Source organism: Hyperoodon ampullatus (assembly GCF_949752795.1).
Source record: "Hyperoodon ampullatus genome assembly, chromosome: 11".
Lineage (NCBI taxonomy): Eukaryota > Metazoa > Chordata > Mammalia > Artiodactyla > Ziphiidae > Hyperoodon > Hyperoodon ampullatus.
The window spans coordinates 11,038,447-11,051,954 of record NC_136924.1 but is presented as its reverse complement, the minus strand read 5'-3'; the positions used below and the strand labels follow the sequence as shown (position 1 = coordinate 11,051,954).

Sequence of the window (13,508 nt, the reverse complement as noted above, 5' to 3'; positions counted from 1 at the left end):
TTGAAGGTTAACGATAAATATTCTAGATGATATTTATATTCATCCCATTATTAAGAAATAACTCCATTGTCTTTTGGTATGCCTTGTTCTGATATGATGTTAGCTGTCAATCTATTGTTCCTTTGTAAATAAACTTTCAATTCACTAATTCTCTATTCTATGATGTCTAGTTGAGGGTTCAGTTCAATGATATTTTTTATTTCCAGAATTTATAATAGGCTTATTTGCATATCCATCTATCCTTTAATTAAAATTTGATCATTTTTGTTCCATAATTTTCTGTCCTTTTATTATGGGTGTTATTCTTATGTCTTTGAGGATCTTATAGTAGCAGCAGTTGCAGCTTTTTAAAATTTTAAGATTTTCCTCTTAGTTATGGCCTGGTCCCAGTTGTGCAATTATCTGTACAAGTTCCCCCACTAGTAGGGTGTTTTTATTCTCCAACACCCTGCATGATTTCCACTCTTGGCCTTCAATTACCCCAGTATCCTTTTAGCATAAATCCTTGATCCATTCCCCTGTCTTGACTCAAAAAAAAAAAAAAAAAAAAAAAAGTCTGTTCTACTACTATTAATACTTACCTTGTTTTGTGTTCAGCTGTACCTCTTCAACATATTAAAAAAATCATTTATCATTGCTATGTATTTGCCATACATTTGTAGGTAGTATAATATAGTGGGATAGGGAGGAAGGAGATTAATGTCAGAGCATTAATCTCATAGAAACATTTTGATTACTAATCTACCCAATCTGTTTTCATTCATTTTTAGAGGTATAATAATGAAATGTAATATCCCTTCCTTTATCCTGGCATTCCTTGGCACTTTTATATTCCCCATTCTTGCTCCAGAGTGGCCACACAAAAATCTGTGCAAAAGTGCTAGTCAATAATATGTAGGGTGTTAATAGCCTGAAGTACCAATTTTCCTAGGGTAATCTACATGTCACTCTGCCACAGGGATCTCTATTAAAATGCAAGAAAATACTTGCTGAGTGATTATTTCAAATATGTACATAGATTCTATATATTTTCATAAACACACTAATTTTAGCTATTGTCCTAATTTTTCTCCACTTTCAGGAAAACTCCTTGAATGAGTTATTCATGAGAATGATGAATAACTGCTCTGGATACGATAATACTAGTTCCCATTAGGGAATACATTATTTTTTATACTAAATTCTACGTGGTAAGTTAAACTATAATCAGTTTTCTTGGTGAATGTAGAATCTGAGCAAGGAGTATTTACTAGTTGACAAAAATGGAAGGTGTCATAAAGTTAGGGTCACTTGATGCATCCATTTTCATCTGCCAAGGAGGCCACACACTTCAATCATTGGTTAGGGTAACCTCTTCTCTGGAAGTTTCTGGAAACACATTTAAAATTTCTTGTTTGGGAAGTCTTTCTCTAGACTCTATATTGGCCATTCTCCTTCTTCTAATATAGTCTTCCTTCTAATAGCATATACATAGTTCAACTGACTTTTGCAATGCCCATTAGTTATACTGTCTAGAGTCTACACTCTGGTGACCAAGTTAGAACTTGGTTGTTCCTAAAGCTCCAACAATTAAAAAATAATTTTTCTTTGATGTGGCCCATTTTTTAAAAGTCTTTATTGAATGTGTTACAATATTGCTTCTGTTTTATGTTTTGGTTCTTTGGCCGCAAGGCATGTGGGCTCTTAGTTCCCCCACCAGGGATCGAAACCTGCACCTCTGGATTGGAAGATGAAGTCTTAACTACTGCACCACCAGGGAAGTCCTGAGCTCCAATAATTTACACTTTATTACTTAGACTGGTGGAGTTCATAATTACTTTCTAATTTTTATCTGGTTTGATTTCCTGAGTTGTGAGGGTAATTTGCTGTTTCCCTCAAATATCCTAACTCTTAAAATATTCTAGAAAATAATGTTATTATACAACTTCTTGTCCAGAGTATTTTTAAAAATATGGTAGCATGCTAATATTTTTAAATCTACCATATAGAATTAATATTTTAAAGTAATATCATATTTTAAAGTTATATTACAAGCCAAGAAAACATGGTATTATTATTATTATTATTATTATTATTATTATTATTATTATTATTTTTAGGTAAGCGGGCCTCTCACTGTTGCGGTCTCTCCCGTTGCGGAGCACAGGCTCCAGACGCGCAGGCTCAGCGGCCATGGCCCACGGGCCCAGCTGCTCCGCGGCATGTGGGATCCTCCCAGACCGGGGCACTAACCCATGTCCCCTGCACCGGCAGGCAGACTCTCAACCACTGCGCCACCAGGGAAGCCCCATGGTACTATTTTAATACATAGCATTTTGACATTATCCCAAAAAAGATACAGTTGTGGTATTTTCATAATTTACACTACATATGGACATATCTTAAAGTGCCATTTATTGAGTACTGATGTGTGCAACATTTTTTCTGAACTTTAAACACATTTCTTACCACAAGCTGAACTCTTCCACCATTAAGTACATCTGGATCTAACTCAGGCAAGAAGTGATTGCTGCATAGTGACAAAAACAGAAATCATATCGTTATATAAATGTAGAGGAAGACTATGAAAGACATGCCCAGTGAAAATTTTGGGAGAAATAAATAATTTACAAAATGGAAATAATAGTTTTCTTAAATTAGGTGACATGCAAAAATACATACAAATTTACATGTTTTCATAGTCATTTTAAAATTCAATTTGACATGAAATTTAAATTTCTAAACAACACTTTAATGCCACCCTTCTTTGCCGAACATAAGCACATACACAGATCAAAAATCTGAAAGTACCAATAACCATAGCTAATAAATTATAGAAAAATATAAATATTTTACTACATGTACTTATATATCTTACTTATAAGAAAGGCAAAACTTCGTATTTTTAAAATAGCTCTGGTGTATTTAAGGCATTATAGTAATGCTCACAATGAACTTCTGTTGATATTTGGCTTTTCAAGAACTTCTGTTTTTGAAAACAATTTTTCTTAAAATATTACTACCTATATATTCTTTTATATATTATATTATATTTTCAAAACAGAAAATCCATCAACAATTGCCTGTTGCATTATATGGTTAAACATAACTTATTTGGGAGTAAGGGATGTTGTGAAATGTTTAAGCATATCTAAAATACATCCTGAAACATTTTGCTTGTATTTTTCACATTATCTATACAGATGCTTTTATATTTCTAAACCAGACCTTTTATACCTGGTTAATAGAGATGGTAAGCTATGGGTTATACTATATTTGTTTACAGTCCTAAGAATGTCATGTTATGAATTATGCTAAATTGATTAATACCAACATAAAATAAATTGTGCTTGCATTAATTAGAATACTTAGCAAAATAAAAAATTCTCAAATGTTGATTGCTTTATTCTACTTTCTTTGCTCACAATGAAATAGGATATAACAATCCAGATTTTGAAATGTTTTAATTTCACTTTCATTCTTCACTTTCTTTTCCATGTGTTTAAAGAAATTATATGGATAGAATTGACTACATACAAAGGTTTCCATTCGTATATATTATAAAAAAGGTTTCATTTTTGCACATTATAATTTTCTGCTAAATTAAGTTTTAGCCCTCATAATTGTAGATCTATTTGTTTGTTTCTCATTAAAATAGTTATCACCCACAATCCCTGGAAACATTTCCAAAGTGTCATCTACATTTAGATTCAATACTTGTTTACATATTTAATAAATGCTTATAATAGCGCTTTTTTTTTTTACTGTTTTGTGGATATATGTAGCTAAAATGAAAGTCTTAAAAATTTATGTCAGCTGTATAGCACAGGGAACTATACTCAATATTTTGTAATAACCTATAAGAGAAAAGAACATGAAAAAGAATATGTATGTGCTGTACACCTGAAACTAACACAACATTGTAAATCATACTTCAATTTAAAAATTTTATGTTAAAATATTATATCCAGACTTATTTTTCCTTAAAAATTTGGTTTAGTGGTTATGCACATAAGTGCTTTATGTTACATTTTTTGGGCTGAATTTTGTTCCTTCAAAGTTTATATGTTCAGATCTTAATCTTCAATACCTCAGAATATGACTATGTGAAGATAGGGCATTTAAAAGGTACTTAAGGTAAAAAGAGGTCATAGGGCTGGGCCCTAATCCAATATAACTGGTGTCCTTGTAAGAAGAGGTTAAAACACAGATAACACAGGTGGAGGGATGGTCATGTGAGGACACAGTGAGAAGGTAGCCATCTGCAAGCCAAGGAGATGGACCTCTAAAGAAACCAAACTTGCTGACTCCTTGATCTTGGACTTATAACCTCCAGAACTGTGAGAATATATCGATACATCTCTGCTCTTAAAGCCACACAATCTGTGGTATTTTGTTATGGCAGCCCTAGAAAACTAATACATACATTAATGTAATAAAAATTTGTTGATTACCTATTAAGCTCAAGGCACCTTGTTTGCTGCTAAGGGACATCAACATTTGATACCCTCAACCTTGAGAGCTCACTTCTATTGTGAAATAGAGAGATAAGATATTATCATCTCACTATAAAGAAGAGGAAACTAAAGCATTGAGACATCATTGAAAATCAGTTACATGACTAGTAAAGTGGCATCAGGATTGAATTATAATTTTAACTGCCAAACATAAATGATAACAAAAATAACATAAAATAAAATACTATAACCTCCAATACATATGATATTTATATACAGTTAATCAATACCATGCATTTTACTGTATAAAGTAGAATCATTTGTGTGGTTCATCATCACCATCAATCATTTGTGTTGGTTTTAAGCAATAAAGAAACTAAGTTCTTGAATATTTTATGGTGAAAAATATAAAGAGTGATCAAATCTATTCTACATAAGAGGCCATTTATAACCTGGCAATGTAGAGTATTGGCCTTTGGCTATATAAAGTCATGTTTGTTTTAGCACAATTAACCTAGGTTTCAGTTTTCAAGATGTATTTGCAATACAAAAATCTAATTTAAAGGAAATGACCTCACCATTTCATGTTTCTGGAACTAGTTTCATGAACCCCAACCTGTGTATGAAGCCATTGGTATGTATATTCTTTATTTCTTTCTAATTTTTCATTTGCAGTGGTATCCTTACACATAAATTCTTCTTCCTTACCTAGGGAAAAAGTATCGAAATTTTATTTGTTATTTAAAGAGATCAAATTTTGGCCAAGCAGTTCAGTCTAGGCTAACAGTTTTATCACAAGAAAAAAAAGAAAAACAAGACAATTTAATTCATAGGAGCTAAACCATCTGTAAGAGAAATAATCTCAGTCACGTATAGATTAAGTGCTTTTCCAGCTTGAGTTTCAAACCCACCTATTTTGAAAAATAAAGGAGTTGTTTTAGTGCAACCTACATTTTATAGGGCTTGTTTTTTAGTGTTTTAGAAAATGCAAATAATTATTTTTGGTAGACAGAATTTAAAGTCTAATTGTCCTCATGCTATCTTATCCATATGTAGAATTTATCAATTATATTGAGGATTTTCAAAACAGAATTTTTTTTTTTTTTTGCGGTACGCGGGCCTCTCACTGTCGTGGCCTCTCCCGTTGCGGAGCACAGGCTCCGGACACGCAGGCTCAGTGGCCATGGCTCACGGGCCCAGCCGCTCCGCGGCATGTGGGATCTTCCCAGACCGGGGCACGAACCCACATCCCCTGCATCGGCAGGCGGACTCTCAACCACTGCGCCACCAGGGAAGCCCCAAAACAGAACTTTAATTCTATGTAAAACTAAGCTTGGTTCATGTAAGCTAGTACAATACTTAAGTTAGGACATCATTTATATTAGGTTTAGGAAACCTGTGCTAATGCCATAGTAGTGATTTCAAAGATGGAGGGGGGAAAGCATAACAATGAAGATGGGTATGGAGAATATGCAAGAGGAGAAATTATACCAGGTAAGAACACAAGATAACAAATATAAAGAAAAATAAAATAGTAAGAAAATAAAAGAAAAATCCGACCATTATATTCACATTTAAATTTACTATATATATGTTTGTAGTTTTCAAAAAAAAAAACCCTGCAGACATTGCTGCTACATCAATGTCATGCATTTGAGTTACAATGCATTTGAGTTACAGTGAAGACCTGTGGTTTTAGAGCATTTCTCTTGAGTTGTTAGACTGCTTATTTTTTGGCTCCATCACCATGCTTAGGGACTTGTTAGCATTGTAGGCTTGACTGACAGTACACCAGAGAAGGTACCTCTTGAAACTAACTCATGGTAATCAAACTCACAAGAATTCTATAATTTAAAACCTGATGTTTAAAATGTCCATTTATTAACTGGAATTATTCTTTCACTATAGATAGTACATAGAAAGTCATTTTATATTTGCAAGTTGTTTGGAAAACAAATGGAGCATGGTGCAAAGCCTATTTTGAATTCTTGGTGCTGTACAGAGACACATACATGTATACACATATATGTATACATGTATACACATACATGTATACACATGTACATGTATACACATTTATACATCACACATGTATACACACATTTAGCATCTGGCTTTCTGAATATGTTGAGGATGGTACATTCATCATGTCTTTTTATTCCTTAAAAGTTACTGTTGCATTAGTGAAATGACTCTAGTTTTCAGTCCAAAGAGATACTGGAGCCAGTTCTCAGGAAAGCTACAAATCAAGATTTTTTTTCTCTAAATTATGTTACTTAGTAAAGTTAACTTCCTGTTAACTTCTTGTGCCACCTTATGTTTCTAAAATGGTCATACCCCTTCTTCCTGAGTTTAAGCGAATCCCTCTATAGTTGCTGTGTTGAAGGAACAATTACTTCACTTTCAAGGGCTGACCACTGAATCCATGAGCAGACACCACTTTGATAAATGGCCTTCCTTATAAAGAAACTATAAAAGAGACTCAAACAAAGGGAAGATTTGGGGTTGCTACACCCATACTGCATTAAGCATTAAGTCTCTTCGCCAGCAGAGTCCCAGCCTTTTATCTGCCTTTCTTGGTTGACTAGACCAAATGGTGAACTCATGAGTACAATGACAGATAGTAGTGAGGAATCAGTGACCCTGATAATCAACTGAACCCATGACTGGAAACTTACCTACTCTTGATATGTAGAGAATCGTTTTGTAGCAAGTGTACTTTTAGCTGAAAATAAAAATTATCTCTACATCTTTCTGTTTTTAAAAATAGTGACATATACTTGCAATAGGCCCTTTTTAAAGTGTTCATTTAAAAAATTTTCCTCAACTGTACGATAACACTCCATAAACCCTAAGTGGTTTTACATCAGAACTCAGCCAAGGTTCTAAACAACAATCCCTGGGTAAAGGTGAGAGATTTCACTGTAAGGGTCCAATTCATATTAACCCTTTTAACCTGAAGGCATAGATTGGTAGATTGGCATGAGTTCAGTGTAAGAAAGAGAACTAGCATAGTGGTGATATTGGTTGGATGTATTCAAAAATACTGCCATTCAAATGCTGGAGGAAATGATTCTGGCAAATGATTTTCGCTAAACCATTTTAGGATTACCCCTGTCACTGAGGAGAAAGTAGTATTTACTTCTTGAAGCTTGCTTTTAGCATCTTGTGTAGGAAGAATTATGGTGACCCGGATTACTTAACAGATGCTTATCACCTTCTACTCAGGCTCCACAATAAATCCTCTTGGTTTTAGAAGAAGCATCATTTGGTCTGCAAAACTCGAACCTACTGCCTATCTACTGCTCTTTCCTGCTTCTCTGGGTCTTCATCAATTTCTCGTACCATCAACCTAAGAAAAAAGGTCTCCTTTTGATTCCTGCTCTCCCCTAGTTACTACAGTCTATATATGCTGCTTTACTTCAAAACACACATTTTAATAATTTTATTTAAACAAATTGTTAAACTTTTTATTATAAAAATAATACATTTTCATAATAGATGATTTTAAAAATACTAAAAACTAAAAAGTCAAAGAAAATAAAATCCACAGAAAGCCCCACTATTCAAAGACAACAACTGGATAACACTTTTCAGGCATTTTCTTTTAGTTCTTTTGTTCATAGATTTGTTTTTTGTTTACATACAATTGTATGTATCCTATATATTCTAGTTTTCAGTTAGTACTATAACAAATGCATTCTATGTAATGGAAAGCTCATCCTGAAAATACTTTTAGAGGTTATACACTGTGAGGTACTAACTTGTTACATGAAGGTTTTTAAGTATTCTATTTAATTAATCCATTTTTTCAGGTGGAATTAAAGATAACATGTCTGAAGTTATAAATATTTTGAGGAACACAATATAATCTATATTGTCAAATAGTTTTAAAAACTTTCACCAATTTACCACATGCTATATGAGGTTATTCACTTCACTAAGCCCCTAGTCAACACTGGGATATTAAATATTTTAAAGCTGTTGATAATTTGAGAAAAATATTGTCTAATATGATTTTAATTTATATGTCTCTACTGCTAGTGAGATTGAAAGTGATTCCATATGATTATTTACCAATTATAGGTCATAAAGTGTAAAATATCTTTCTTGTTCTCCCCAATTATCTGCTGGGTTCTAGTACTTCCATTTTTGTTTTCAACTGACATTCATAATCCTTTATCTGTTATCACTGGTGCAAATATTTTCTTCTCTAGGTATCCAAATTTATCTACTTGCTAAATATTTTCTAAACTATAAACAAGTTTCCTCTCATAATTTATAGATTTGTATCTCCCAATTAGATAAACTTATATAAAATGACACATAAGATTTCAGGGACAAATTCTATACTCTTCTAATATTTTGTCTTTCACACTAAAAGATACCAGTTGTTAACAAAATTCTTTTAAGAGGAGTCTACTCTCTCGGTCTTTCCTCTCCATTTCCTCCTTAATTTATTGCAATCTGATTTTGCCAAATTGAAATTGTCCTTACTGTGTGGGCCTTAAACCATCTTATCTACCAAACACATTTATTCCTTATCTTCATTGGCCTCTCTGCTGAATTCAACTACACAGAACATTTTCTTTGTCTTAAAACTCTCTTCTCTACAGGACTTTGGAGCATCAGACTTTGAGTGTTTCCTTTCAGTCTCCTTTATATTTGTGTTCCTTCAGATGTTGATGCTTGTCATTCTGCAAGTATCTAGGAGCACCCGCACCCCTGCTGTCCACCACCACACCCCATGCTTGGTATTGTGCTGGCTTTTTTTGTTTGTTTTTTTTGTTCTTTTGCGGTACGAGGGCCTCTCACTGTTGTGGCCTCTCCCGTTGCGGAGCACAGGCTCCAGACGCGCAGGCTCAGCGGCCATAGCTCACGGGCCCAGCCGCTCCGCGGTATGTGGGATCTTCCCGGACCGGGGCACGAACCCGTGTATCCTGCATCGGCAGGCGGACTCTGAACCACTGTGCCACCAGGGAAGCCCTGTGCTGGCTTTTGATGCCAGTCAATTAGATATGCATTGTTTATTGCCTCATGAGGCTGGCAGCTTAGAGAACTAGACATCACCAAACTCTATCTTATTCCTGTTCTCAGATCCAGCTGAACTTCAGAATCACAACTTGTTTTTATCATTATCATCCTACTAAGTCTGGTTTTTCTCCTGAATTCCCAAGTCATTCAGACCAGATATTCTGGAGTAAACCTTGGCTGCTCAATCCTTATGTAATGACATGTAATCCAGAAACTGGGTCTAGTCTCCCTGCTGGGTATCTCAGTAATACCTGGCTCCTCCTTTCATCCCCACTGCCCTCATTTTGAACAGGAGTGAGTGAGAGTCTCTGTTGACTTACTAACATTCGTGCTTCAGCCCACTGCAATATGGCTTCCTCCCCACACCATTTCACTGGAACCATTCACACCAAGATCATTAGTACTGCTAAATCTTTGGGACTTTTTGAAATTCTTACTGACTCCTCTATAATATTATACATTGTTCACGTCTTCCTTCTTAAAAGGATTATTTCCTTTGAGTCTTGTTTAATTCCACTTATCTGGTTTTTCTCTGCCCTTTTGTCTAAACCCCAGTTTCCTTCAAGGGCTCATCTTCCTTTGCTATCTCTTCCACTCTCAGGATTTTTCTCTGGGGTACTATCCTGGCCCTATCTTATTCCTTGGTTATAATCTTCCTGTAAGAGGATATTCATTCAAGTTCTTCAATCACTTTCCTCATCTCCTTCTGAAATGTATCCATCCAAAATCTCTCCACTGTGGTATCCTACAGATAATTTAAACAGAATATGTAAAAAGCTGAACTCATGTATTATCCCACCTTTTCTAAGTTCCTATAATTCTACCATCATCGTCAATGTAAAATTCAGAAACCAGAGTGTTGTACCGAACCAGCATTCTTCCTCACCCTTCAGCTGCAGATTTTACCTTCTAAATTCTTTTCATTCTGTCAAATTTCTGGTATTTGCATTGTGACTATTTAAATTCAGCCTACTATCATCTCTTCTTAGTTACTGTAACAGCCTTCTCACTGGTCTTTTTCCTTTTGGCCTTGCTCCCACTTAGATATCTCCATACTGCAAATGGTCTTGCTAAAGTACACGTCTAGTTTGCTCTTTCAGAGGTTGAACTCTTGGTTCTCTACTATCTTTGGATAATGTTCAAAACATTTTGCATAGCATACAGGCCTTCCTTATACCTTCAGACACATCTATTAAGTTCCTGCCTCAATCACCCAGATGTATTATAATTACTCAAAATGATCTTTTTTGCCTATAGACATTGTGTTTGGGATTATCCACTTTACCAATGGTGCTCTTACTTCAGGTCTTCAGGTCTTAGTTTAGAAATTACATTCTTTGGGGTAAGCTCCTGATCTTTGAACACTTCCATTCCTTATTCAAATTAGGTTAGAGATGCCCTCCAAAGGATAATATAGAGACCCCATGATAGCATTTATTACATTATGCTTTACTTACCTATTCATGTGTCTGTTTTGCCTACTAGAATATACACTTTTTAAGTGATACATAGTAGGATGGTGCTCAACAAATATTGGTAAAATTACAGAGTGATTATCATAGTTGATTAATGTTCTCTGAGAAATGTAGAGTTGGAATTTAGATTTTTAGCACGTAGATGAACCTGTGCATTGTGGAGAATAACACATGTCTAAATGTGATTAACTTAATTATTATAACAGAAACTTCAGCTCTGAAAGCCAGAATTAGATTGGGATAAAAGTTGACAACCAAGGGTAGTAAATTTAAAACAATATGTATGTGTGTGTGTGTGTGTGTGTGTGTAGCTATTTTATAAATAAAACGTTGACAATGTACACAATCCTAGAAGAAAGCAGTTCAGCTTTAAGAAGTTCTCCAAAAGAAATGAAGTCTTGGCGGCTTCCCTGGTGGCAGAGTGGTTAAGAATCCGCCTGCCAAGGCAGGGGACACAGGTTCGAGCCCTGATCGAGGAAGATCCCACATGCCGCGGAGCAACTAAGCCCGTGTGCCACAACTACTGAGCCTGCACTCTATAGCCCATGAGCCAACTACTGAATCCCACGCTCCTAGAGTCCACGTTCCGCAACAAGAGAAGCCACCGCAATGAGAAGCCTGCGCACTGCAATGAAGAGTAGCCCCCGTGGTGGGGTGGGGGTGGTGGTGGTGGGATGAATTGGGAGATTGGGACTGACATTTATACACTAATATGTATAAAATGGATAACTAATAAGAACCTGCTGTATAAAAAAATAAATAAAATAAAATTCAAAAAAAAAGAAAAAGAAAAAAAAAGAGTAGCCCCCACTTGCCACAACTAGAGAAAGCCCGCATGCAGCAATGAAGACCCAACGCAGCCATAAATAAATAAATAAATAAATAAATAAATTTAAAAAAGAAATGAAGTCTTTTTTAAATTAATGGAAATATTTTTTCTTCATGAAAAGCAAAATAAGTGTTCATTAAACTCATATGCCTCAAATTAATCAGTTTTCTAAATTTAGAGGGAGGTTAGGATTCAATTATCATTTGGGGCACACAAAAAGAAGCTAATTATTTATATTTTTAATACATATGCTGACTTTCCCATGACTATTTTCTTTTCTCTTTATGGCCTTTCTCAGTAATATAATAACAAAATACTCTTGGTTTCATGGATGGAGATGAGTTCATTTCTTTACTCAAAGCTTTTGAAGGACGTGGTTGCATACTGAGCAAAATGCTTCATGTGATGGAAATATCTTTGGTAACTGATAAATGGCTGATTCTATGTATCTTATGCTGGGTATAGTAAAAATGTGATTTACATTATAAAGTGTAAGTGGTCTGCATGTGTTTATTAAAAGAAATTATTGCATCATACCTCACAATATAGGACAAATAAAATTGGAGTTTGGCATAAATGTTATACTAACAGAATTTTAAATTCATTAACATCTGTATAAATACTTGTTGATAGGCTGTTTATGGCTTATTTCTTAACCAATCCAATCTGTTGTTGGGAAGTTGACAGCACTGGCATGAAACCAATAACTCTCTAAGAGCCATTTGTGTATGACAAGCAACATTTCAATTCTTTTAAAATATACTTAAATATGTATGTAATTGATCACTAAAGAAAGATTACTGTATGAATAAAGAAGAGGACTGTTGGTACAAGAGTTTAAAAACAGAAATTTGGGGAACAGAGCCAAACTATATGTAAGGGTCAAAGGCTAACTGCAGCTCTAATCACTCCTTTACATATTTCACTAAATTTTATGGCAAAGAGGGTTAAAAAAAAGTACTAAAATAAAAAATACTTGCTAGTTTCTGACATTTGAATTTTCAAAATTCATCTGTTTGGGGGGTATTGGGTAATACATAAAGTGTATGAATGACCCTTATGAAAGCAAAGAAAAATAAAAGTGAGTTACTAAATTATACATTTTAAAATACATGGATTTTGTAAGACATAACTTTCAATACTATGGAATTGCTAGCTTTAAGAAAATCCCTCTGGAATAACAGAATCATTCTTTTACAAAGTGGGTATAGTTGTGCTTATTAAACAGTTACAAGCCTTCTGTATTTATGTATAATTCTACCTGAAAGGATATGCTTTCCCAATTGTATTGTTCAGTTGAGCTGTATCTCCTCATTAATGTCTTTATAGAGGAGTACCAACTACTACATAAAGAGTGATTCTTTGGTTTCTCCTGTGACAGCCACGTAACTCAAGAAAATAGCAGGTTTGTTCATGTATGGTGTGTCCATGTTTGCTGTTAACCAGGGCTGAGACTAGGATAAGGCAAGTGGGGCAAATGAGGTACTTGCCTTAGCACAAAATTTAAGGGAGTGCCAAAAAAAAATCAGTAATCGAGATAAATAATATTTTAATATAATATTTTAAAAGCAAAATTAATGCAAAAATCCATGATGAACAAAATATCAAAGTTTTAAATGACAGAATCTGTAACAGGGTGGTGCTAAGCGCTATTGGAGCCTGAGGTAAAAGGGAAAGTTGGTAATACTGATCCTTCTCTACCATGGTATTGGCAGAATTACCCATTTCTAAGTA

The 13,508-nt window shown here is 34.5% G+C and overlaps 1 protein-coding gene across 1 annotated transcript in view; it reads right to left on the bottom strand.

Moving 5' to 3' along the window:
- LRRIQ1 (leucine rich repeats and IQ motif containing 1) overlaps window positions 1-13,508 on the bottom strand; it is a gene marked incomplete at its 3' end in the record, with an annotated part of 287,926 nt that overhangs the window by 7,791 nt on the left and 266,627 nt on the right. Inside the window, exons 28-29 of the mRNA XM_079714084.1 lie at window positions 5,015-5,144; window positions 2,449-2,509 (exon numbers count right to left, since the gene is read on the bottom strand). Coding sequence (XP_079570210.1) covers window positions 2,449-2,509; window positions 5,015-5,144 — 191 coding nt within the window. The remainder of the gene's footprint in view (window positions 1-2,448; window positions 2,510-5,014; window positions 5,145-13,508) is intronic.